At 36.6% G+C, this 27,245-nt stretch overlaps 1 protein-coding gene across 1 annotated transcript; it reads left to right on the top strand.

Annotated features, from left to right (window-relative positions):
- Positions 1-1,736: 1,736 nt before the first annotated feature.
- LOC131840769 (phosphate carrier protein, mitochondrial-like) lies at positions 1,737-20,959 on the top strand. Its single transcript, XM_059188965.1, has 10 exons — positions 1,737-1,858; positions 5,333-5,403; positions 13,583-13,699; positions 15,243-15,357; positions 15,954-16,123; positions 17,327-17,488; positions 17,785-17,964; positions 18,441-18,578; positions 19,393-19,524; positions 20,823-20,959. Coding segments are annotated over exons 1-10 (1,170 nt in total). The 5' UTR covers positions 1,737-1,857; the 3' UTR covers positions 20,907-20,959.
- The last annotated feature ends 6,286 nt before the right edge of the window (positions 20,960-27,245 follow it).

The following is a 27,245-nucleotide window of genomic DNA, read 5'->3' as shown; positions in this document are numbered from 1 at the left end:
GTGGATATACATCGATGTTAAAATTTTGATAGTAACAATATCAACTTAATCTGCCTAAAAAAACTAGACAGAAAAGTAGAATATTGTTAAATAAAACAACACTAATACATAATACAAGAATAGAAAACCCAAAGTTAAGCTAAAATATATTCCTGAATTAATATTTTCTTTATTAAATTAAAAAAAGTTAAATATCGATTAAACAGACAGCTTCGAGATAGAAAACAGAAAGTATCGATAGTGTTATCGATACTTATCATTCGATTTTTTAGGAAGTGAAGTCAAGGGTTGTCAGTACTGTAAAAACTTTACCCCAATACAATTTTTTTATTTGTACATTAGAACTTATATCAAATTAAAAAGATGAGGTGTCGGAAAGCTGAGGTAAATTATTTCATACGAACATTCTTTTTAGGATACAGGTAATTAATTAGTAGTTTGGGCAATGCTATAAAACTGTTGTTAATATATAATTAGTTGGTTAGTTTGAAGAAAAGTAGATAACATTAACAATAGGGAAAACTTTAAAAATAATGTATTCCACATCAAAAAATTTACAGTCTCCTTATTTTATTAAAAATTGTGTCAAGGATTATATTTATATTTTTTTTCGGTTTTCACACTACAATCAAAATGTTAAAATTACAATTATTATATTTAACGACCTCGGTGATCTAGCGGTGTAGCACACCGCCTTACTTCCGATGATTGCGGGTTCGATTCCTCGCACGGCACATACATTTGTATTCATAAGTATGATTGTTGGTGTCGGTCTGGGTGATTTCTATGTATAATTATGTATATATATGTATGCACAAAAAAAACTATGTATTCGTATCAGTCACCCATAACACAAGCTTTACGTAGCTTAACTTGGGTGTAGATGGCGCAGTGTGAATTGTGCTGACATTATTATTATTATATTAATGGATTATAATGTCATGTTGCCTGCGCTACTGGTATATACTAACGAGACACTAGTGCAGGATAATAAGAAAATCATGAGGACACATTGTGACTTATACACCAAATATTTATCACAGTGTATTCCATGGGGAACCTCGAAGAGGTCGACCACACACTACGGGTTAGCTATTGCTCGTAACTAACAATTCCAAGTTGATCTCGATTTTCCTAAAATAAATATAATTATTTATACTGGCAACTTGCATTTGTTACGTTACATTATTGAGCACTAGTCACTTAAATTCGTAATTTCAGTGTTTCATTCAACCTATGAATTATGGATCTAGTTTTCATAACATTATTATTAACAATTATATATAACAACATTAACATTCATAAAAACAATATTATTTTTAGGTAATTCAATAAAAGTGTGTTGTTTAAAAGTTATTAGTACTTAATCGAAGGAAGAACTTTTAAATCACTGAATGTTTAATTTTTTTACCGGTTTTTTTGTATCATAAAATGTACATATATATATTTCTCAATTTTAAAACGCAGGACTTCCTTTACTCTTTATGTTAGTTATCCGTTGTCTCGTTCTTGCCAGACATCGCTTCTTTTTAGTATGTAGGTATCTACTTTTTGCCAATTTGTTTTTTTTTCATTTATTATAGTCATGTGTTTTTTTACATTATCAGAAATGACGCGCAAATGGAGCATAAAATTTATTACTCATTGTTTACAGAAATGAATGTTTATGCTTCCTCTGATCTGTGATGGATACGTTTTTTAATATTTAATGTATTTAATTTAAGAAATCGGTAAATGTAATTATTTATTTAATTAGGAAAATGTAATTAATTAATTATACTTGTGATTTTTTAAAGTAATAATGGGTGTAGTGAGGTGAATTTACAGTTTTTACTGCCTAACCAATTCAATAAAAGAAGTAGGTATGTACTTACTATCTATTCAGAAAATTAACGCCTATTTATTTTTTTATTATAAGTAGTTATTTAATTAGATGACAATAAATTTATGTCTCTTTATTAGATGCTAATGGTATGGTAAACCTGCCTCCGCTAACGGTTTACACTGGCAGGGAACTGTGGAGGATGATAGAATGAGCATGAGGTCAGGTCAGTTAGCTCAGGTGGCAAATTCACCAGGAATTTATCATGATGGTTTCCAGGGGGAACTGAGGCCAACCTGACACAGTCCACAGTAGTGACACTCCTTTCCCCCTAAAATTATGTGATAGTGGTTACTAAGATACTACAGTACTGTACAGTCCCGGGGAGAGGATATACTGTAGTATAATACTGCAGGGGATTGTTAGTAATAGCATAGATAAGATAATACTACATAGTAGGTTTTCCCATGGAAACCCTCGTGGTAAATTACCATTTGCCATGGTGACCTGACTTCATACTCGTTTTATCATCTTCCCCTGGTGTTCGCTAACGTAAACTGTTAGCGCAGGCGGGTGCATTATCATTATCATCCATCTAAAAAAAACTAGGTACATAGTGATAGTGTCTAATGTACCAAACCTGGTCGACCTCCACCAGGTCCCCTCTGATGACCATCATGACAAGATCTACAATGCTAGCTACAATGGGCTAACTGTCTTGACTACATTCTCATCTTATCATTTGTTGCCCCGCCGCGCCGCACAGTGGGAACTTTGACACATTTTCATCTCATAAATCTATAACTTCTGTATTAATAAAGATATGTACATGATTTTTTTTTCTGATAATCTTAAATATATATACTTTTAAATAATGTATGCTTTGTGAGTAAAAAAATAGTTTTAATAGTTATAAATAATTTAGGAATACAAAAAATATAGAATTTGTAGACTCACATTTATGTCCTAAGAAGTTTATACAGAAATAAGTAAAAGTATCAGCGTAAAAAACCAAAATTCTTATAAAGGTAGCTTACAAGTCACTCAAGAGCTCCTTTTCTTCATCAAAAAGTACTAAATATTTTTAATTGGAAGGTTTTCTTAAACTTGTTATGTATGGGTCAGAGGTGTATAAAAATGCGTGTAGAACATCTTTGTTAGAGGCTACCCTCGAACATTGTCTTGCATGATGAAGCCTGAACTGTTATAAACAGTTCAGGCTTCATTCGTCTTTGTTCCGTGACTCTTGAGCATCTTCTGAAAGTTGCCCAAAAGGCAAGACAGAAAAGTAACGTATCACACGTTCACATTTCATTTCATAACATAAAACAGTTTTATTAATTCCTCATATATACTAGTAATTTCTGATGTACAATGATAATTTTGGAAAAATCTTGTGGCTGTATTGCCGTCATTAGTGTTGCCACTAACTTGCTTCGGTTTATCTATATTTAATCCAAGTTCTTCTCTGAACCTTCTTTGTACATAAGCCTTCTTTTGCTTTTTTAAATCTTTATTTTCTGTTGTTGTGGCAGACCATTTTTATTGATTTGTATATTGATTGTAAGATAAATGTAAAATAAGTTCCACGAATGCAAAGTTGAAAGGCCATACTCGTATTGATAGGAAGTTTCATCGACAGGTTTATTTTGTAGTTTTTCTAAATTGTTCATCTCTGTGGGTTTTGCACTGCAAATGGTACATACATTTGATTTCTGCTTTAACGTTAGTAATTTCTATACATTACAATAAAAATAAAATAAAATACAATTTTGGCGGATAGTACGATTCTTTAGCTTCACAAATCAACCTGTATGATGGAAACAATAAGTAATTCTTTGCTATCAAACAACTCCTCATATTTTCGTACTGTGCCTTGTACAGATCCAATTTTATGAAAATGCTAATAGCTTAATGTTTTGAATATGCTGTTATATGTGCCGGTTCATTAAGATTGCTCAATTCATTCTAGTTTTCTGCCGGCAATGCTCGTAAAATATCAATGACGAAACCCTTAAACCCTGTACATATGAGTTCAGTATGAAGTCCACAGGTATCAAGCAAGCCTTGTTTGTCCGTTTCTTTGTCCGAACTGTCTTCGTACGTTTTAGAATGTCTTCCTCTTTTCTCTATCGAAGTAGGAGGTTCAGGTTCGCATGTAGTTTTTTCTAGATTTACAGTGAAAATACCATCCTATCAATTGCTATTTTATTTAAAAACTGTTCTTTCTTTCGACCATATTTCGTATAGCGGTGACGAAAATGAGTTATGAAGGACTTCTGAATACTTGCGATAATTTTTGCTATATTCGCATCTGAAGATTCGGTAAAATTATTTCGTAGTTTGAGATAGAATCAACATAATTTGTATCACTTTAAATCAATAAGACACTTAAGTCGCGTCTGGTACACGAGAATTCACTCATTGGGGTGAGATGAGTAATTAACAATTATTTAGTAATAACAAATGCTTATGAAGAACTGTAATATTTCATATGCAAATACATACACTATTTTATACTTAATAATGGTCATATACGCGTGCAAAATTACTTGATAAAAAATATTTATCATTATGCGCTATAGAATAGGTTTGTATTGGAATGGGAACTATATACTGTGTGAAATAATTGATAAAAGTAAGGCAAAAGATAAAATATATAGTAATAATTGAGCAAAAAGTATTTTTTTGAATATTCAGACAGAGATTCTTAAATAAAGAAAAAAATCTTAATATACGTACTCAGAAAAAACAAATCTCACCATGATATTATACTCGATTTAAATATTTTACGCAGTGAAACTGCAAAAAAAAAAATGTTGTGCCATCAAATTACATTATATTTCCTAATAAATAAAACCAAATTTAGAACTTCGGCAAGCTTCGGCAACTGTCAAATCTCCAAGTGAAAGTCTGAGAAAAGAAAATAGTACATATAACGATATATGGATTTTTAGTTAAATAATATTCGACTAAACTAAATATATTTTTATTTTATAGTAAAGTACACATTCTAAGCATTCTAAAATGGTATCACACTATATGACTTGATATTATTTTGATACTATAAACTTATACCAAACAAATTTAAGTTACAAAATTATTTTTGCATTTTTTTCATTCCTTGACTTTAGAGGCTTTATTCTATGAAGTATGAATAGTCAGAGATTTGAATCATATTTATAATGATAGAGTAACTCTTTGGCTACAATTTGAGGTATTATACAAGCATATCCACGGAGTTTTAGAAAAAGTATTTATGAGATGGCTTTCTTAGGCGAGTTCCCACTGTGCGCCGCCGCGCCGGTGCCGGCTGCCCAGACGGGAACACCCTTCCGTATAACTACATCGATTAAAAAAAATCGCAGAGTGGATTAAATTATCCGAGTTTTTAAGTTATCTGTCTCTATGTCTATTATCTACATATTGTTTTATCATCGCACAATCAGACATCGCCGATTGACAAATGACAATCACGTGATTTTTTTTAATTCATTCTCACACCTCCAGTGAGCGGACTAAAGCCGTATGTAGCGGCGCTCGGGGTGTATTTAATTGAATTAAGAATATTAGACACACATGTAAGTACATTATTAAATCATTTGTTTTATAATTTATACTTAAGTATTTTCAGATTTTGTTTGACAAAAAGCGACTTTAGTCGTATATGAGAACAGATTTACAAAACTATTAATTAAAAAAGAAACACCACAATCTGTTGAGAATTGACGAAGAAAGCGCTTGTCACACATAGGAACGAGAACTGTTGTCTAATTAAGAATATAGGTATATACCTAATACCTTATTGAAGTTGTTCTAAAATTAAAAACTCTCTTTTTTTATTATTATAAAAAGTACTATTATTTAGTGCCAGTTGTGTTATGAATATTCTGAATATGGTTACTCTGTTTTTATTTCTTCTTAAAAATTAATTATTCGTAATCTTTTTGGATTGAAATATTTTTAAAACGTACGGACCCATAATCATAACGTAGACTAAATACTTTTTAAACGATTTGCTTGTGTAATTACTATTTGACACACTGTCTTACCTTCCTATAGTTGCGGTTTCGATCCTCACGCAATAGAAACATTTGTATTCAGGAATATGCCTGTTTTATATATAAATATTACTTACATGTATGTTTAATGAGTTATCTAGTACCCGTAATATATATTCGATATATATGAGGACTACATGGCGATATTTAGTAACTACTCCATTTGCTATTATAGTCGTGAGAATAATTTTCTTAAAAGTTAAAAAAATCGACTATATATTATATAACCCGTTTCGCTCTGATTAGTTGTTATTGATAAAACTGTATCTATACGTCTACATTGATAACATGATAAATCAACTACGAGTACCTACCTATGTCATTTTGTAATATCAGACGGGTTAAAAATATATCTATTTTTATGGATAACTGCCTTTTTAGTATTCATGTAATACTTGAAGTTATTCAAAAGAAAAAAATAATTTATTCATGTAGGACATTTCTGCCGCTTATGAACGTCAAGTTTTTTGTAGTTAAATTTTTTTTCCCTACATCTAGTTTAGTATACAGATTCAATTGAGAAGAATTGGTAAGTAACTCAACAATATTTTTTATTTTTCTTTAAAAACCAGTTTACTTATATTTGAGGCTTATTTAGGTGTCTATGTCTAATATTAAATGAACATCCCGTGCATGAACAACTATTGCTATGCACATTTGTCATTTAATCATTTAGTGATTATTAGGATTTGCTAAATAAGATTTAACAAATGTTTCAACACCGCCTTGCATCCGATGGTCGTGGGTACGATTCCTCGCACGGCACAAACATTTGTATTCATGAGTATGATTGTTTGTGTGTTTTCTATATATATGTCGGTCTGGGTGTTTTCTATATATAATATACATGTATTTATGAAAAAAAATCTATGTATTTATATTTTGTATCAGTTATAACACACCCATAACACAAGCATTAGCTAGTTTAACTTGAGTCTAAATGGCATTGTATGAATCGTTCTGAAGTTATTATTATTATTAATAAAGAGTCTCCACATATTTTCATCCCGTATTTCACCCCTTCCAGACTATGAGAATATGATATGAAAAAAAAATTTAAATGTTCTCATAAAAGCATCTTGATATCAAAATTAATTATAGCCCGTTATGAAATGTAAACACATAAAAACATTAATTGCAATTATTATATATTTGTACTTAAATAATAATAAAAATGCATTATTATTTTACAAAAAACGCAATTATTTATAGTACGTAGATAATTAGTAGTTCCATCTAGCGATAGCTTTTTAAAACTGAGTATACAAACATGGTCACTAGATGGCACTGTACATATTTTTTTTCTATTTCATTTAAATAAGTGGAGTTCTGAAACTCAACATATGTTTTGAACACAATTTAGAAGAGATTCACGCGTAATTATATAAAAATTAAAAACGTATAGGAACAGAATATTCTGGATTCAATTGTAAACAAATTATTTATATAATAACATGATCGCTTTGTAGTAATTACACTTTGACAGTTCCAACCTTTTATTGATATCTTCGTAGAACTACATGAAATAATAAACGCGAAAATATTTGGCTTAGTCCCCGTGGATAGGTAATAAAATTTTTGCCGGTCCGGATTTCGACGAGAAATGTTATTCGCACCAACAATTAACGTTCAAGAAACTTCCACAATGTCCACCTTTGTGTCCTCGCCGCTTGCACTCGCCGTTGCAGTCGTCTGTATAATCTGTGGCTCCCCAAACACAACTTCCAATGAGGACATCTGCTTGTACCATATTCTGTGGTACCGAAACGATTACTAAAAACGATACGCACACCAACAGCAAAATAGTTTGGTAGTTTTTCGCCATTTTTATAAATTTATTTGTCCAAAATTTAAATTGTTACTTTGCTACACAAGTTACTAGCTTTAAATGTAAGTTATTGCTTCACTCGCGATATATATACGTCTTAGAAAGACGTTATAATTAGATATAATTATCAAATAAGGAAAACCCGTAATGTAGTGTTACCTATGTACTTATCAAACTTGTTCTTTTGTTTTTTGATTTTCCTCTACGAGGTTTTACCCGTGAACTTATAAGTACTGAGATTATCAGATATTTTTTCCTGTTACAAATAATTAACCATTTATTATTACATAATATAAGTATGTCTTAAAGAAAGCTGTTCTGAATTGAATATTGTTTATAATAAATAAATAAACTTGGACAGTTAACACATTGCCATCTAGTCGCAAGCTAAGCAGAGCTTGTTTTATGGGCACTAGACGACTGATATGATACATAAGTTTTTTTCTGTAAATACATGCATAGAAAATACAAATGTTTGTGCAGTGCGAGGAATCGAACCGGCGACCACCGGAAGTAAAGCGGTGTGCTAAACCACTAGACCACCGAGGTCGTCTTAGGTGATAAAGGTACTTGGTATTAGCAGATTTTTTAAGGGTCATGTTTTCAATAACATCGCATAAAATCTATTATAAAAAATATATTATCATTATAGATAATGACGCATGTCGTTAATTAGAACAAATCGAAATTATTTAATGAACGTAAATTGGTACGTATAGAAATACAGAATGTGAAATATAATTTCTCCATTAATAAAGCTAATTGAGCTAGTGCGAAGCGCAAAGCGAACTAGATATCAGTTTTGCACTCTTTGTAACGATACTCCTCCGAAATAGATTGGCCGATCTGTACTAAAATCATCGAGGGTCGCCCGACGGGCCACCATCATTTACCATTAAAAAAATCCGATAGTTCAAGACCAACTTTTTAAAAATAAACGCGCTCCGCTCAACATGTGACGATGTGTAAACAACATACCGGTAACAAACCTAGTTAATACTTGATACTAGTTATGTTGGAATGTACGGGAGTGTTCTATGTAATGTTTATGTTGTTTTCTATAAGTTGTAAATTGATCACGTGATGTTCATAGTGCTATTCATCTTCATAGGCGACGGTTACTACTGCAACACGGTATGATGTTTGTTGATATTTTAATTAAAATAGGTAGCAATATTAGCAACCAATATGATTGGATTACCTATAAGTAAACGCAATACATGTTGTTAATAAATAATTCTCATTGGGTATAAGATACACAGATAGGGCAGTAATAAAAGAGAAATAAAATGGTCTGATGTATTCGCGATCGCGCGACAGTCTTGTTATTCAAAATTTGACGTATTGTTTAAAATATATATTAATTTCTTTTACATAAACCAAATATTTCTTAACAGATATACTTATCATACTCTTTGCAATAATTTACTTAATATTTGCAATAATTTGTTTAATAAATAATTTAACTATTGATAAATAAATAATTGTTATTGACACAGATAAATGATAATGATTTGACTAGCGCCTAACATATTCGGAGCCATTATTATCTGTCCTAACTATTGCTAATCGAAAGTGGTAGGCGTTAACACTTAGTAAGTGTATAAATCATAGTTGAAAATTTGTGGAGATAAATAAAACGCCATGATGGAATTTTCACATCTCTAACAATATTTTTTATTCGTAAAACAAATGAATGCGAAGCGCGTTCGAAATTTAAAATAAATACAAAGAAGTTTTTATGTCTCGTACATAAAGCTCCCAAACAAACAAATGTTAAGAAACAACATTACATAATATAATGTTTTATAAAAATCTTATTAATAAATCAAAGTAATATCGTTTAAGTAAAGTATAGTCTACACACTAAAGAAATTAATAACTGTTTTGTTAAGACATGTTAAAAATACTAATGTTCAAATCTATTCCTAGCTCAGTAATTCATTTCTTAAAACTATTATAGAATGTATAAATATATCCGATAACATATTGCAGTTTAATAAGAATAAAACATTTATTGGAATTGTTAACAAATTACTAGTACACGAATCTTTAAATAAAATAATGTATATATGTTTACTACAGGTCTTTGATATATAAACTTTTGAATGATGATAATGCATAGTTTTAATAGATATAAATTCAGATTCCCTATGTGATGACCTGTACCACCGGAGGCTAGTATCTCTCAATATGTGAGGATCTACCACACACAACAAATATTTTGAAGTAATCGATTTAATAACAACAGAATGACAAGTATTGGAACGAGTTAAATCATCTTGTTTATTATATACAAATACACTCAAACTTGTAAGATTAATTGTTTTCATCCTAGATGAAGTAATTTGCGAATCACTAATAACAATAAAAGTAAATAACAATTTAATAAAAGATAAAAGTAACTGAACTGAAAGCTGAGAATGAATTATAAGCTTATTCCTTAACACAACTATACAAAATGTTATAAAAATCAAATTTACAACAATAATATAATTTTTATACGTACAATGGTAATAATATATACAATAACCAAATGCATTGAGACTTGTATTATAGAATCCCACTAATTGAATTGTAGGTGAATCTTTTAAATATAAATCATGCTTGACACGTGGTACATGTAGCTCTAGGTGTACAAACAAATGATCATAGAGTAAAGAACTTAGACATCTAGTCCTGCCACTATATATCAATTTTATAATATTTTTATTCTTCCTTATAAGAGGGTAATATGGCATATTAAGTAAATTTATAGACACATTACCTAAATTACAAAATAAGGCATATTGTGAATCTAAATAATTGTTACTAAATTTTATATATACATTTTTACAATATATATCATTAGGAAAAGGTTTATTTAATAATAAATTCATTCTTTGTATAATCCTTGTAAACAAATCATATACTTTAAGTTCACTTACAAATTTGACATTCCGATACATTTTAAACTTATTATTTAAAATAACACCATTGTGTTGATGTACTTTTTCAGTAAATGAATGTTTTGTTGTTGCTATAACATTGGGAATGGAAATATCTACATTCGAAAGTTTTTCTGGAATATTACCTACTGATTGATTTGCGAGTATATGCATAGAATGAGTATAATTGCTCACAGATTTGCTGTGAATTTCCCCCGAAACAATATAACCGAAAGATGTATTCTGTAATACGCATCTCCCTGGTCCTAATTTAATCTTGTCGGGAAGCAAAACATCAAAAAATATGTCCGCGGCTAATAATAAAGAGATAGGACCTGGAACGTTAAACGTGGTGTCAGCCAGTATCACATTACTAGGAATTTTAATATTACACGAATCGATATTATGTTGGGGAATAGGTAAAGTAATATTATTTACAACAGAACAATTTACGGAAGTAGAATAACTCGTGTTTAAAGAACTTATATTAATATTTACGCCATCTTTGACCTGCTGCGCCTGTTGACCTATTGTCACAATCTTAAATTCATTTTTAAAAGGTATAAGACCTAATTCTTTAACAAGGTTACGAGTAACAAACGAAGTTTGACTACCACTGTCCATTAATGCGCGAACCTTACGAAAACTGCCATCACTAGCCTGTACATTAACTATGACAGTAGGTAACAAGATACTTGTATTTACAACAGTGCTACTGCAAGCAGTGCTGACAGAAGTAGTTGGTGTCTGTGTATCCTCTTCATACTGAAGAAGAGAATTATGACATTTGCTACCACAATGAGAACATTTAAATTGAAAATTACATTTTTTGTTCATATGCTTATTAAGACATATCATACATAAATCATGTTTATTTACAAAGCTTAGTCGGTTGTCTACAGACTCTAACTTAAAACTAGTACATTTGTATAATCGGTGATTAGTAGCGGAACAAAATAAACAATTATATAATACAGGTTTAGTATTTACAAAATTAGTAAACTTCATCTTACCCAAATGAATTTTGTTACCATTCTCGACCTTATTACTCTCTTCAAAACTACAAGCGCGGCGCTCTAAAAACTTCAATAAGTCATCTAAAGTAGGAAGCTTGCCCTGATCACGTTCTGCAAAATATGCGCGACAAGTATACTGGTCCAACTTGCGTGAAATAATGGACACAAGAATCATATCCCATGCGCCAACGGGTTGTCCCAAGCTGTCGAGGGCGCCGACGTTTTGCCGCACGGTGGACACCAGCTCCCGTAGGTTGGCTGCTGTGCCTCGTGTGAGAGATGATATGTCGAATATATGATATATATGACTTGTAATTAAAATATATTTATTACTGTATCTATCTTCTAATAGTTCCAAAGCTTTTGAATATGATTCGTTAATGAGCGGAAGACCATCAATCAGACTAAGAGCATCGCCGAAGAGATATTTTCGTAAATAAAATAGTTTCTGAATATTTGTAAGATCACAGTCGTTATCAATAATTGCTCTGAACATATCAATGAATGTTTTATATTTACATATATCTTTTCCATCATAAGAAGGAATCTCCAAAACCGGCAATTTATTTTTTATGGATTTAGGCATATTGTCAATGGATTCACAGCGGGTAGACTTTAATTTCAAATTATTAATTATAGACTTTATGCGTGATAAAACATTTAAATATAATTCTTCGGTATCGTTGAATAAATCACTTTCATCTGTCTCTTCAAGAAGGCAAATTAGTTCTTGCAAGCTATCATATTTACTATAAGCCATATTAATTTGTTCAATTCTCACCTCCAAATCCATAATGTCTTCATATTTACATTCTTCAATATAATTAGCAACTCTCGTTATCTTACCCTTATAATATGCTCTCGACCGCTTCAACTTTTCAATATTATCTTCTTTAGTCTCCATTTTTAACAAAAATAATAATATATATTTTCCAACAAGATGCCCGTGTTATAGACACAATCAAATATAACTTTGATTTGAGGCGAATTAAATGTGAAAACAATTAACTATAACGTAAATTGTTATATTGCACTGGTTCTAATATTATTAATATGTCGAAGGACCATTAACTATATATAAATCATAGTTGAAAATTTGTGGAGATAAATAAAACGCCATGATGGAATTTTCACATCTCTAACAATATTTTTTATTCTTAAAACAAATGAATGCGAAGCGCGTTCGAAATTTAAAATAAATGCAAAGAAGTTTTTATGTCTCGTACATAAAGTATGCTCCATTTTTAATCTGTGTTAATATCCAATTTGTAATCTGTCGTGGCAGGACTATAAGGAATTGCTATCTAGGATGTGTAATAAGTTCAAACAATCGCTCAATAAGAAATATCTTATATGACGGCTGGGGTATGATTTGATAGTTTGTATTTTTTCATTAGGATAAAGAATATTTAACCTATTCTAAGAATTCTTTCATCTATCGCTATCTACAGCATTAGTGCGTATAAGTATGATTTATTCTACTTGATCAGGGCATTAATTTTCCATAAGGAACCAAGATGGTTTCCAAGAGACCAGGTGGAAGTGGACCTGACATAGTACATTGCTAACATTAGGGCCGTAGACTCTAATTTCTCATTACCAACAATCCATTCACCGCATAATACGATCTTTGATTCCCAGTTACGGCCTCGGTGGCTAGGCCACCGGTTTAGCATACCACCGTACTTTCGACGGTAGCGGGTTCGATTCCTCGCACTGTATAAACACTTGTATTCATAAGTATGATTGTTTGTATGGATCTGGGTGTTTTATAAGTATATTATGTATGTGTTTACAAAAAAAATGTATCTATTTATTTACATCACTTGTTAAGTATTACACAAGCTTGGTAACTAGATGGCGCTGTGGAAGTTGCCCTGAAATATTATAAGTTATATAATAAAATGAAGTAACACCTTTTACCACAGAGCACAATGTTCTCATCACTTCTGGACGCGGCTAGAAGGTCGCCGTTCACCGCGCCCCTCAACCCAGTACATTGTCAGGCTTCTGAGGAGGCAACAACACCGTTGGGAATCGAACAGGTAACCTGTAATACAGTCCGTATACTATGCTTTTATTATGCTGTCTTTACACAGAGCACTTTTTTTTGGGACTATTATAATGCTGTTGGCCGCTGCTGGCCTTTTCACCGCACGATAGGGGGTGAGTGCAGATGGCACTCCAAACCCGCGGAAGGACTTATAGAGCAGCTGAAGGTCAACTCCCGCCTGACGGATATGACTTTAGTCTGAGGGCACCGTTAGGGGTTCGAACCTCGGCTCAGGCCGTCGTAATTTTGTGCCCGTTTGAATTGGACGGGGCATCGATCAGAGGGGGTGGTGTTCTCATGCTGTGCTTTTATTATGCTGACTTAACTCAGATCGTATTAAAAATTATAATATTGTAGTGGTCGATATTCGAGCATAATTAATTTTAATTATATGTTTGAACATTATCCGATATACAGTTATCCGACAAACGATTTGCAGGGCAGTGTCGGACCATCGAATTTGTCGGATTATAGAGTGCTACTGCTAAGTCCGGAATTTTTTACAAAAGAGTATCTTGTAATCCGACAAATTACAGATCCAGTGATAACATTCTATGTTATATATGTGTGTATGTATATGCACTCTGAAGTATATTGTCTAAAAAATATTCAATAATAAATAACAGACCATGTCGGATTACAAGGGGGGTCTGATAAGACAGGGGCCGGATTACCGCGCGTCCACTGTACTTCTATAATCACAGGCACTAGCAATAAACAAAAGAATATATGCGTGTGTCTGAACTGCATGGTAGTGTGTGTGTGTAATGTTTTTTTTATTGATTTAATGTATTTTATTAGCATAATTTTAAATATCATATTCCTGAATTCGTTCGCGTAATTTTCGTAAAAAGGGGTAAGATATTTTTGTATCACATATAATATAAATAATGAATAATGACCACTATTTTTATCTTTTCACAAATTTACAATAGCATATGCTGGATCACTCTATTCTCCGTAATTTGTATTCTATATTTTTGTAAACATGCTCATTTGAAAAGGATAAGAGCTGAGTCTCTTGTTACTTCTTCAAGCTCGAATACATTCCGAACTGACGGTAAATTTTGACATATCATAAGCGTAAATAGTATAATATTTGTTTAATAATATACTTTAATATTAATATAATTTAATAATACTTTAATATTTTGTTTTGATTTGATTGGTTGTGATTGATGATTATATCTAATATATAAAATTTTGTCAAAGTTTTCGTTTATACTCGTCCGAAACTGCTTGACCGATTTTAACGAAATTTTATATGTATATTCAGTAGGTCTGAGTATAGGTTTATAACTAATTTTTATACCTCTAAGTAAAAAGTAAAGTATAGCTCACCCGAAAAATTTTTTTTTCATTATTTCGACAAAACATGTTATTTATATTTTTTTATTATGTGGGATTAAAAATACATATAATCCTAACTTTTCACCCTTCTATCATCAACCCCTATTTTTTTAATCCGTAATTTGTGTGTCAAAACAACGTTTGACGGGTCAGCTAGTAATAATTATAATATTGTTTATTTTCAGCCTGTCAGTGACAAACCTCTAGCAGTGGCAACACCTCCCGTGCAGCAGGATTCCTGCGAATTTGGATCATCGAAATATTTCGCATTATGTGGATTCAACGGCATGCTTGCTTGCGGTCAGAACTTTTTTTTTAAGTTTATTTCTGTAGATTTTAGAGTTAGACTGTAAAAAGTTGTTTGCTTGGCTACATCTATTTATTTCAGCCCCCAAATATGTACATTCATATGTAGATTACAGTAATTTTTAAATAAAGTATATCTATACATAGAGAGAGACCTCTATTTCACCTATTTTACCCGCCAAGTAGATTGCTTTGGAAGATTTGTTTAGCTACTAAATTTCACCATCTCACTACCCGCCAGAAACTAAAATACCATCCTGATCATCTGGATTAATATCGGTCCTCCACTGTGCGGTTTTCCAGAAACTCTTTGTCATGCACAAACACATTGTGGATTCACGTTGCAGCAATGGTTACGGTAATGGCAAACCGATACGATATTGAAACCTTTAAGTAAAGAGCTGGCCTCGTTAAAAGGCCAGCATTTCACTTGCAATTACGCTGATGTTGCGGGTTGCGGCAGTAATAACTTACCATCAGGTGAGCCGCAAGGTCGTTAGTTCCTATTCTATAAAAAAGGTTAAAGGGTCAGCACTGATTTTAAATATCGTTTTTTTCTTTGTATTCATATGATACCATAAAATTTCCAGGTCTTACCCACACCGCAGTGGTTCCTCTCGACCTGGTGAAGTGCCGGCTGCAGGTCGACCCTGAAAAATACAGGAACGTGCTGAACGGGTTCAGAGTTTGTGTGCGGGAGGACGGCGTCAGGGGGCTCGCTAAAGGCTGGGCGCCTACCCTCTTTGGATACTCTTTACAGGTACCAGATTTTTTAATGGAATGGTGCTATAGAAAGAAAAAAATGTATTAATGTCATTATTCAGTGCTTTGCAACAGTGTTACAATATAAGAAAACCGAACTAAAAAATCAGAAAATAAAATTTATCCAAATAATTTAACTTAATTTAAAAATTTTAAATCAACATAAATATTTTCATACATATACATATAAACACTGAAATGGCTCCACTCAGCTTTATTGAATGTCTTATGTGAACATACCACTGCTTTTCAGTGGCACCAAAATGAAAAAAATATATAAAAGGGGGGGGGGGAGGACACTATTTAAAAAAATAAATAGTAACACAAATGAAGAAGATAGGATGGGGATGAAGTCGGGGCAGATAGCTGTCGTGGTTCACAATACTAGGTGTAAATCATAATTTTTTAAAGTATTTAAAATAGTTAGCGTAATGCATTTTTTTCTGTATGAACTATGTATACAGTGTGCAAGATTTCATATATAGTTAGCGCAATTTTCGTAAAAAGGGGTACAAAATTTTTGCTTCACATATATATCTATACATCTATACATATAAATAAAATTGGAGTGTCTGTTTGTAATATTGAAATAACCGTTGTTTACTACATGCATGTGAATATAAATAAGGAACAACAACAACAACAAGGTCAGTCTGTCGATCTGTTTGTTCCGGCTAATCTCTGTAATGGCTGGACCGATTTTGGCGAGACTTTTATTGGCAGGTAGCTGATGTAATAAGGACTAACATAGGATTCTGTTATTTTAAAAAAATCTTTTATATTAGACAAATAAAGTTAAATTCCACGCGGACGAAGTGGCGGGAAATGCTAGTATTCTAATATATAAAATTCTCGTGTCACAGTTTTCGTGTTTATACTCCTACGGAATTGCTTGATCGATTTAGATGAAATTTTATATGTACCTATATTCAGTAGGTCTGAGAATAGGTTTACAACAAATTTTTATACGCCTAAGTGTTAAGGGTGGCTCACCCCAATTTTTTATTTTTCGACTTTTTTATTTATTTTATTTTTATGTATTTATTGGCATTAAATAATACATACAACCCTAATTTTTTACCCTTCAATCACCAACCCCTATTTTTTATAGCGTTATTAAGTTATATGGCAAAACAACGTTTACGGCGTCTAGCTAGCTAGTTAAGATATAGATTACAGTAATTATTTTTTCTGTTCGCAGGGTCTGTTCAAGTTTGGTCTCTATGAGGTCTTCAAAGTTGGTTACTCTGACTTCTTGGGCGAGGAGACCGCCTACACCTACCGTACGCTGGTGTACCTCGCAGCTTCTGCATCAGCTGAGGTGTTTGCAGACATCGCGTTATCTCCTTTCGAAGCTGTGAAGGTACTGTTTAAATGATTTTTGAAGCCCCGGTGGTCTAGCGGTTTAGCTCGCCGCTTTACTTCGTATGGTCGCGGGTTCGATTCCTCGCACAGTACATACATTTTGTATTCATTAGTATTATTGGTTATATGGCTATTTTCTATGTATAATATAGCTAATATATATTTTTTGTCAATTATGTATTGACAAAACATATATATATATTAGTTATCTAGTACCCATAACACAAGTTCTGCTTAGCTTGAGACTAGATGGCGCTGTGTAAGTGGTCGTAAGATATTATTATACTATTACAGGTCCGAGTACAGACCATGCCTGGCTTCGCAAACACACTCCGCGAGGCTTGGCCCAAGATGGTGCAGAATGAAGGCTATGGAACATTCTTCAAGAGTCTCGCGCCGTTATGGGGTCGGCAGATACCATACACCATGATGAAGTTCGCCTGCTTCGAGAGGACCCTCGAGACATTGTACAAGGTACATTAATCACTACATTCCTGAAAAAAAAGGCGTAATAGTCTTTATAAGAAATATTAGTTGTAACTAGTTGACTCGTGTAACTTCCTCTCCATCACTATTACTTGATATTTATCATTATATTTCGCTCAATTTAGATAATATCTTTTTAAATTATAGCCTAAGTGTTATTCTTACGAATAAGTTATATTAGTGTAAAGTTTCATCAGAATCCGTTCAGTAGTTTTTGCGTGAAAGAGTAATAAACATCGATCCGTACTCACAAACTTTCGCGTTTATAATATCAGTACTAATTTTAAAACACTTCAAAAGAATAGAAGTTTCTAAAATCGAAGGTATTTTCTTAAATTTAAAATCTTAGAAGTTCGTCATTTATAAATCAATATAAAGATATGTGTGTTTAGCAATTTATTACTATTTTTAACTTCAAAAGACCAGGATTTTCTCAATGTGTTGTTATTTATTGTTATTTCCAGTACGTTGTGCCAAAACCACGTGCGGAATGCAGCAAGAACGAGCAACTGGTGGTGACATTTGCCGCCGGCTACATCGCTGGCGTGTTCTGCGCTATCGTTTCACATCCTGCTGATACTCTCGTATCAAAACTAAACCAGGTAAAAAATATATAATTTTTATTTTTTGGTCTTCTCTAATGCACCCTGCGACAGCGTCGTCTCTAAATTAAACCAACTAATGAAAAAAAACTATAAAAAGTATATGTTAATATATATTTTTTGGTCTATTCTAATACCGTTGGTCCGCACCCTGCCGAACACCTCGTCTCAAAGGCAAACCAAGTAATGAAAAAGCCTATAAAAATTATGTTCATACTTTATTTTCGGACTATTCTAATGCTGTTGGCCGCAGCTGGCCTTTACAGCTTCACCGGACAAGGGGGCGAGTGCAGATGGCACTCCAAACCCAACTTAAGGAGCGGCTGAAGGCTATCATATACTGCCTGACGAATACTCTGAGTCTTCTTTAGTCTTCTGCAAGAGGTCCGACTTTCTATTCAAGTCGTTATTTAACCCCATTAGAATAAAACTGAGGAACAATTGGAAAGAAATTATTTTGTTCGTCATGTTTTTTCTGTAATGGAGGAGAATGGGATGGTGCACTGGTCTGCGCTGACGGTTTACGCCGGCGGAGCACTAGTGAAGTATGATAAGATGTGCATGATGTCAGTTCAGTTTGCTCATGTGATTAAATAACCAGGAATTAACCATTATGGTTTTGAGGGGGAACCGCGTGGAGGTCGACCTAATATGGTACATTGCTAGCATTGGGGATACTAGACTCCATAACCAACAAACTCCTTCCGCCCCTGTTAAGTAATGGTGTTGTCGTATGACATTAGATGATCTGTCAGCTTGTTTGTTATTCCACCTATTATAAAGCATATTGTGATTACTATTTTTATATTTTCAGGACAAATCGGCTACAATCGGATCAATCCTGAGCAAGTTGGGATGGGGGGGCGTGTGGAAGGGACTCGGTGCTAGGATCGTGATGATCGGTACACTCACCGGTCTCCAATGGTTCATATACGACGGAGTCAAAGTAAGATATTGTTTTGTATGATAATGGAATGATGCACCCGCCTGCGTTAACGATTTACGCTGGCGGGGCACCAGTGGAGGATGATAAGATGAGCATGAGTTCAGGTCAGGTAGCCCATCGTGACATATTCATCAAGAATTTATCACGATGGTTTCATGGATGGCCATTTTTAAAGCTAGAAGCATGAAACTTATTTCATACTAGCTACTCGCCCCGGCTTCGCACCGGTGTACATGTATTATATATATAATACTTCCTCTTGAATCACTCTATCTATTAAAATAACAGCTTCGAAATCCGTTGCGTAGTTTTAAAAATTTAAGCATACATAGAGACATACAGCGACAGCGACTTTGTTTTATACTATGTAATGATGAGGCTCAATAGCCTCATCATTACATACATCAAATATAAATAAATATGGCATTCAAAGCTTGTAAATATTGTATCCTTAAGAGGGAAAAATAAAATATGGGTTGAATGTTTTTATTCAAATTTGTCATTTTTGAATCTCGAACCATGAAACCTTTTTTATTGTGTTAGATTATTAAATATATTTTCATTATTTAATCAGGGTCACTATATTTTACGCAAGTCGCGGGTACAGCTAGTAAATGATAATTGTGCTCAATTTCATAGTAGTTAGAGAAGAGTTGCAACTTGCAAGCATTGAGGAACTGACGTTCTTCCTCGATATGACAGTAGAGTACATAGTCTGTAAATAACTAAATAGACCTAAATTTGATAATCTTATTTATTTACATGAGCAACCACCAAGACATACACTATGCAGTTACAATTATTATCACTTGCAATAAGTTCAGGTATTTTTTTTTTTTTTTATTTATTCTCAGGTATTATTTTCATTGTCACGGCATGCGTAAATTATTACGGTTTTTTTTAAACATCTTAAATAAAGTTTTTTTTTCGGACTACTCTAATGCTGTTGGCCGCAGCTGGCCTTCATAGCTTCACCGGACGTTAGGGGGCGAATGCAGACGGCACTCCAAACCCGCGGAAGGACTTATGGAGCGGCTGAAGGCCAACTCCTGCCTGACGGATACGACTTTAGTCTGAGGACACCACTAGGGGGTTCAAACCTCGGCTCAGGCCGTCGTAATATGGATCCCCGTTTGAATTGGACGGGGGATAGATCGGAGGGGCGCCCGGGGTCGCCGGTGTGGAGCACCCGGTTGTGTTGTGTGTTTGAGGTCGTCGTCTTCGCCGGCGAGGACGATGTCGTGTGTGTGTGTAAAAGTGTGGTCGGGGTGGTTATAAAGTTTTTTAAATGTTTGCAGGTATATATGAGAATGCCGCGGCCACCGCCAGCAGAGATGCCCGAGTCATTGCGTCTGAAACTCGAAGCGGCAAATGCTCAATAAACCTTTGCAATCCGTGTAATAGTTAAGATCAAACGTTATTTATTCACAAAATAAACCCGTTACATAAATATAATTTTTATTTATTTATAAAAACCATAAGGCATTTTCTCCCAGTCGACCATAGGGCAAACAGAGATTAGTGGGCGGTACATTTAAGTAAATAATAACATATGTTGTATTTATTTAACAAAACTGAAATCACTGATTATGAAAAACGTAAAATTAAGTGCAATGTGATACAATTTATTCAATCTATTCTAAGTTATCTATTAAACAATATACAACGACTAAACAATACAAAGTGTAGGTAGTACAGTGGACATTTGTTGACTCTTTAAATTGGAGTATCTGTTTGTAATATTGAAATAACCGTTTTTTACTACATGCATATGAATATAAATACGGTACATACCGATGGCACTTTGAGAGACCCAGCACTACTTACACTTACTTGTGGAAACACAGACCAAGTACTACTTACATATAGCCGGATCGTCGTATATTCCCCTGGAAGAGCCTCCTTTGTTGCGTTTTGCTCTTCTGGTTTCCACGTCGGATCTGCTGTTAACTTCAGGTTTCACAACTTGAGAAATGATGATAGTTCATAGGGTTCTTTGGTTTAAAATTATTGGCCACATCTCAACATGTGCCAAATTAATCATACCGACACATAGAAGATATTTATCGTTGTACTTCATCAACGAAACAAAATCTTAACCTATACAAGTAGAAAATTAGGAAACAGCGCCATCTTTTCAAGGAGAACAACATCAACAAGTAATACAGTCAATTTCTGTGAGTACATCGGAGATCGATTATAATAATGTAACGTATGACTTCGAGATCGATTTGTCGCATATGCATCTATATAAATAATACAATATTTTCAGGGCCGCAAACCTGTTCGCATTTAAAGTTTCTATGTCGGAGGTGTTCACCGTCTCTTATAATATATTCAATATATTAACAATACACATCATAAAATATTATTAATGATATAATTAATCAAATTACTTAGCGATTATTTATACTACTGCTGTAAGATGTAAGATGCATTGCCGCCGTTCGCTTTGATTCCGCATTTAGCGTGTGCAATTATTTATTATAATGTTATATATATATATATATATTATAAATTTAAATTTAAAATAATCGGTGTATGTACGTATGGATGCATGACTGATATGTAACGTGTAACGTATGACTTCGAGATCGATTTGTCGCATAAATAAATATGTATGTATGTACATACAAACACGTAAAACTTAATTATACGTACGTTAATTAATTGTTGTAATCATTAAAATAATAATAATAATTCGTTTTGTAACATTTTATAATGTATTTCACATTATAGTACAGCAGACACAGAGAGCGAAAGAGATGGTACATATGAAAGTGCGCCGTGAACGAGAGGGAGAGAGATCGGGTGCGCTCGCTCTATAAATAACCGGGCATTAGGCGCTTGCGCTTGCGCTTCACCGAGGACACTCTCATTGCCATCGACTCGCTTACTAACCACCTGCAGTCGGCAGTCAAGGACTGCTCCAGGGAGGTACCGGCGACGGACGACCGTCGCTGGCAGCTCCCCGATGACGTAAGGAGGTTAATAAGCGATAAGAACGCAGCCACTAGAGCGTACGATCGCTACCCCTCCGAACCGAACCGGGTGCGCCTGCGAGCCTTACAGCGTAGCGTTAAGGAGCGCATCGCGCAGATCCGGGACGGCCGGTGGGGCAAGCTCCTAGAAGAGATAACGCCATGCCACACCGCGTACTGGCGCATAGCGAAATCTCTCAAAACCGACCAACAGACAAACGACATGCCCCGCTAGTCCGACCCGACAACACTATAGCCTTCTTCGACGAAGACAAGGCTGAGTGTCTAGCGTCCAACTTAGAAGCCCAATGCTCCCCCAGCACGCTCCCAGTCGAGGCAGGTCATCTCGAGAAGATAGACACCGAAGTCGAACGCATCGCGTCCACCCCGCCCACCGAATCCCTCTCACCAGTCACGCTTGATGAGGTCAAAACGCTAGTTAAACAACTACCTATCAAAAAATCACCCGGCTCAGACGGCATATCGAATAGATTAGTCAAAAGTCTGCCATCCCAACTTTTGTTATTACTCGTCGCTATTTTTAACGCGGCGCTGTCCAACGCTATATTTCCAGACAGCTGGAAAGAAGCCGTGGTCATTGGCATCCCCAAGCCCGGTAAAAATAAATCCGACCCGTCCAGTTATCGTCCTATCAGCCTCCTCAAGGCTATAGGCAAGCTGTACGAGCGAATCCTCCTCGCCCGCCTAAAGGAGTTTATATACTCCAAAGGTCTGCTCATCAATGAGCAGTTTGGCTTCCGAGCCAAACACTCATGCGTCCATCAAGTGCACCGCATCACGGAGCACATTCACAAAAACACTCTGTACTTCGCCACCAAGTCCCCCAAAGGCGGTACAGGCGTCCTATTTTTCGATGTGGCTAAGGCTTTCGATAAAGTCTGGCACAACGGCTTGATTTACAAGCTTCATCAGTTAGGTGTCCCCGACAGGCTAGTACTCATTGTACGAGATTTCCTGTCGAATCGCTCTTATCGCTACCGTATAAACGGAGCGTTATCCGACCCGCACCCCATACGAGCCGGCGTCCCTCAGGGCGCCGTCCTCTCTCCGATGCTCTACTCGTTGTACACCAACGACATCCCCAAATTCTCCGACTTAAAAGTCGAAATATCGCTGTTTGCCGATGACACGGCTCTCTTTACATCCGCCAAGTCCCGTGCGACAATAGCCAGACGGCTTCAGAAAGCCGTAACGATACTGGGCGAATGGTTCCGTCGGTGGCGCATAGAAGTCAATCCCGAAAAAAGTGCAGCAGTGTACTTTAGCAGGGAATTCGACTCTATGAATCACCCGATCGAACTATTCGGCCAAAACATCCCGTGGGTTTCGAAAACGAAATATCTCGGCGTCACCCTAGATAGGAAACTAACGTTTCGTCCTCACATCAAGCGTGTCCGCGACCGAGCCGCCTTTATACTAGGGCGACTCTATCCTTTTATTAACAAGCACAGTAAAATGTCGCTTCGCAACAAGCTGACATTATACAAGGCTTGCATCCGTCCCATCATGACCTACGCTAGTCCCGTATTCGCCCACATACCCTACTGCTTAATCAACAGACTGCAGGTCATTCAGAATAGGTTTCTGCGTCGAGCCACCGGCGCGCCGTGGTTCGTTCGCAGCGTAGATCTCCACCGCGATCTTAATCTGCCCTCCATCAAGCAGTTTATGAAGGAAGCGTCTCGACGCTACTTCGACTCTGCCAATCCCACCCTAATCCGCTTATAGTCAGTGCGGTCGACTACGCACCGAGGAGTAATATCCGACATACGCGACAACGTCGCCCGAGGCACGTTCTCATTGACCCCGACGACCCCATAACGGCAGGTAACCTCCCCACGGGCCCACCCGTTCCACCCCGACCACACTTTTACACACACACACGACACCGTCCTCGCCGGCGAAGACGACGACCTCAAACACACAATATCGCGCATTCAACCGGGCGCCTGCGCGCGCCCGGGCGCTCCACACCGGCGCCCCCGGGCGCCTCTCCGATCGATCCCCCGTCCAATTCAAACGGGGATCGAAATTACGACGGCCTGAGCCGAGGTTCGAACCCCTAGTGGTGCCCTCAGACTAAAGTCGTATCCGTCGGGCAGGAGTTGGCCTTCAGCCGCTCCATAAGTCCTTCCGCGGGTTTGGAGTGCCATCTGCACTCGCCCCATAACGTCCGGTGAAGCTGTAAAGGCCAGCTACGGCCAACAGCATTAGAGTAGTCCGAAAAAAAACGCTTGCGCTTCATTCTCTGTCTGAACGCTCTCCGTCTCGTCACGTTCCGTTCCGCCGTCCGTTCGTTCGTCAGTCAAGTCAGTCTTATTATAAACCGCCATGGCACGTACAAAGCAGACCGCCCGTAAATCGACCGGTGGCAAGGCTCCACGAAAACAGTTGGCGACCAAAGCGGCCCGCAAGAGCGCACCGGCCACCGGTGGTGTCAAGAAGCCGCATCGTTACAGGCCCGGCACCGTGGCCCTGCGTGAGATTCGTCGCTACCAAAAGAGCACCGAGCTGCTGATCCGCAAGCTGCCTTTCCAGCGTCTGGTCCGCGAGATCGCTCAGGACTTCAAGACTGATCTACGTTTCCAGAGTTCCGCTGTGATGGCTTTGCAGGAGGCCAGCGAGGCGTATCTGGTCGGTCTCTTCGAGGACACCAACCTTTGCGCCATCCACGCTAAACGCGTCACCATCATGCCGAAGGACATCCAGCTCGCCCGCCGTATCAGAGGCGAACGTGCTTGAGCTTGTCGTCACTTCGTATTGGACTTCGACTCTCTCGTCGTGATCGTGGTCGTGACAGTCGTATACGCGCCGTATACGCGTGTCACGTACACGGTACGACGGTGGTGTATAGGAGAGGAGAAGAAGAATATTATCACACACACACACACAAAAGGCCCTTTTCAGGGCCACAAATGTTTTCTGTACTTTGTTAACGTTTCCGTTCGTTGAGATCACTGTCTAGTTTAACTTGTCAACGACGTAAAAACCGAATCGATTCATTCATTCATTTACTTGATTGAATTTAGTATTGCTTATTTTGTGTCGTCAATTTAAACTAATTAACTTATATTATTGCTGTAGAGTGTAGACGAGAGGGTGAGCAGTAGTGCGGTGTAGTCAGTAGACACAGTTAATTAGTTGTATATCATCTACGTACGTATATTCAGGTCACGTCTTTTCGATAAACAAAAAAAAAAAAAAAAAAAAAAAAGATTCACAGGGCACATATCCTATGGTATACTGAATATAGTCCGAATATAGGCGAATGGCTGTATGATGTTCTTTATTGTCGTAGTACTCAATTTTTACATGTAACGATTATTATCTATGTACATAACTTGCGTTTGGTTGAATTGTCCGATATAATAAATGCTATGTATTTATTCTTTATTAGATTAGATTATTATATTATTAATTAGACGACCGTAGTAATCGACTCGAATATAATTATAAATAATAATAATATTCTATATAAAAATAAATAAATAAGAGATTTTGCTTCGAGATCGCAGGTCGCGGGACGAGGGCTCGAGGTCGGGGGACGAGGTACGGGGGAAACGCGGGCTTGCGGGAGGGGGCCGTCGAGGTGGGTATAAATGGGACCGCGCGCCGCTTTTCGATCACATTCCGCTGACCGACGCGCTAGCGAACGCACGTATGTGCTCGCTAGTCCCGCCGCCGTCTCGCTGTTCTCTGCTCCCTCGAGCAAACCACCGCGCGCGCGCACGTAGCGCAGTTACGTTCGCGCGTTCTTATTCTTATACTTCGCCGCGTGTTAGGTGCACTCGGTGCACCTAGCGTGGCCCGGGGCCTCCGTGTCCCGCGCCGACCGCGGCCGACCGCGCTCTCGGCATCCGTTCCGACACAGTGCTACCGGACTTTCCGCGTGTGTAGTGTTGTGTTGTGAGGACTGAAGGAGAAACTCTCTTCGTTCAAGTGAAGTGAAGTGTTGTGTGTGGACGTTCAGTGGCACGGACTGTCGTGAGTTAGGGAGGTGCGTCACGCCTATTGCGCGACGCGCCGATCCGAGCCGCCGCCGCTGCCACCAACACCCGCCGACGCCTGCTGCCTGCCGCCCGCCGCCGACGCCACCAAGTAGGTTCGCTTAGGTACACATTTTTCACTCAATAAGATTAGTGATCTTACATATTAGGGTCACATATCAATAGGCACTCACCCCCCTGCCTCACCCGGCAGGGAGGCCCCCGCTGACACCGTCGGCTGCACCCGCCGACGACCGTCCTTATCTTAAGTACTGACTTACCCTATTGTTTCATTGTATTGTATTGTTATTGTATTGTTGTATTGTTATTGTATTGTTTTATATTACTATTTCTACTCTTATTCTATTCTTTTGAACAGTGGTAATTAACATTACCACTGTTCAAAAAAATGTCCTTATCAGAGGCCGATATGCCTCTGTTCTTCCAGTTCCTGGAAAAAAAGTGTCCCGGCATCTTAAATGCTTTTATAGCATTCAAAGCCGCCAAGCCCGTCCACTTAGTGTACAGCTCGCCCCCCGCGTCCCCAATGATGACTCACACTGACGAACCGAACACTGACACTGACGAATTCGAGGACGACTCGCAACGGCTCCCGCCGCTTCCCCCGACCCAAGCCGACCAGGCCGAACCCGCCTCGCCCGCCATGGAGCAGGACGACTCCGTCGCGGAGCTTGACGCTCCTAGTATGGAGCTCGACGCCATCCGCGACGGC

This window comes from Achroia grisella, unplaced genomic scaffold (assembly GCF_030625045.1).
Source record: "Achroia grisella isolate CSIRO2021 unplaced genomic scaffold, CSIRO_AGI_Agris_v1 utg149, whole genome shotgun sequence".
In the NCBI taxonomy this organism is placed as follows: Eukaryota; Metazoa; Arthropoda; class Insecta; order Lepidoptera; family Pyralidae; genus Achroia; species Achroia grisella.
This window is presented reverse-complemented; position numbering and strand designations above follow the sequence as displayed.

Excerpts from the sequence above, each read along its gene's own strand:
- LOC131840769 (XM_059188965.1), top strand. Across the intron at positions 17,965-18,440 it reads CCCTCGAGACATTGTACAAG|TACGTTGTGCCAAAACCACG; the intron begins GTACATTAATCA and ends TGTTATTTCCAG. Across the intron at positions 19,525-20,822 it reads TCATATACGACGGAGTCAAA|GTATATATGAGAATGCCGCG; the intron begins GTAAGATATTGT and ends AAATGTTTGCAG.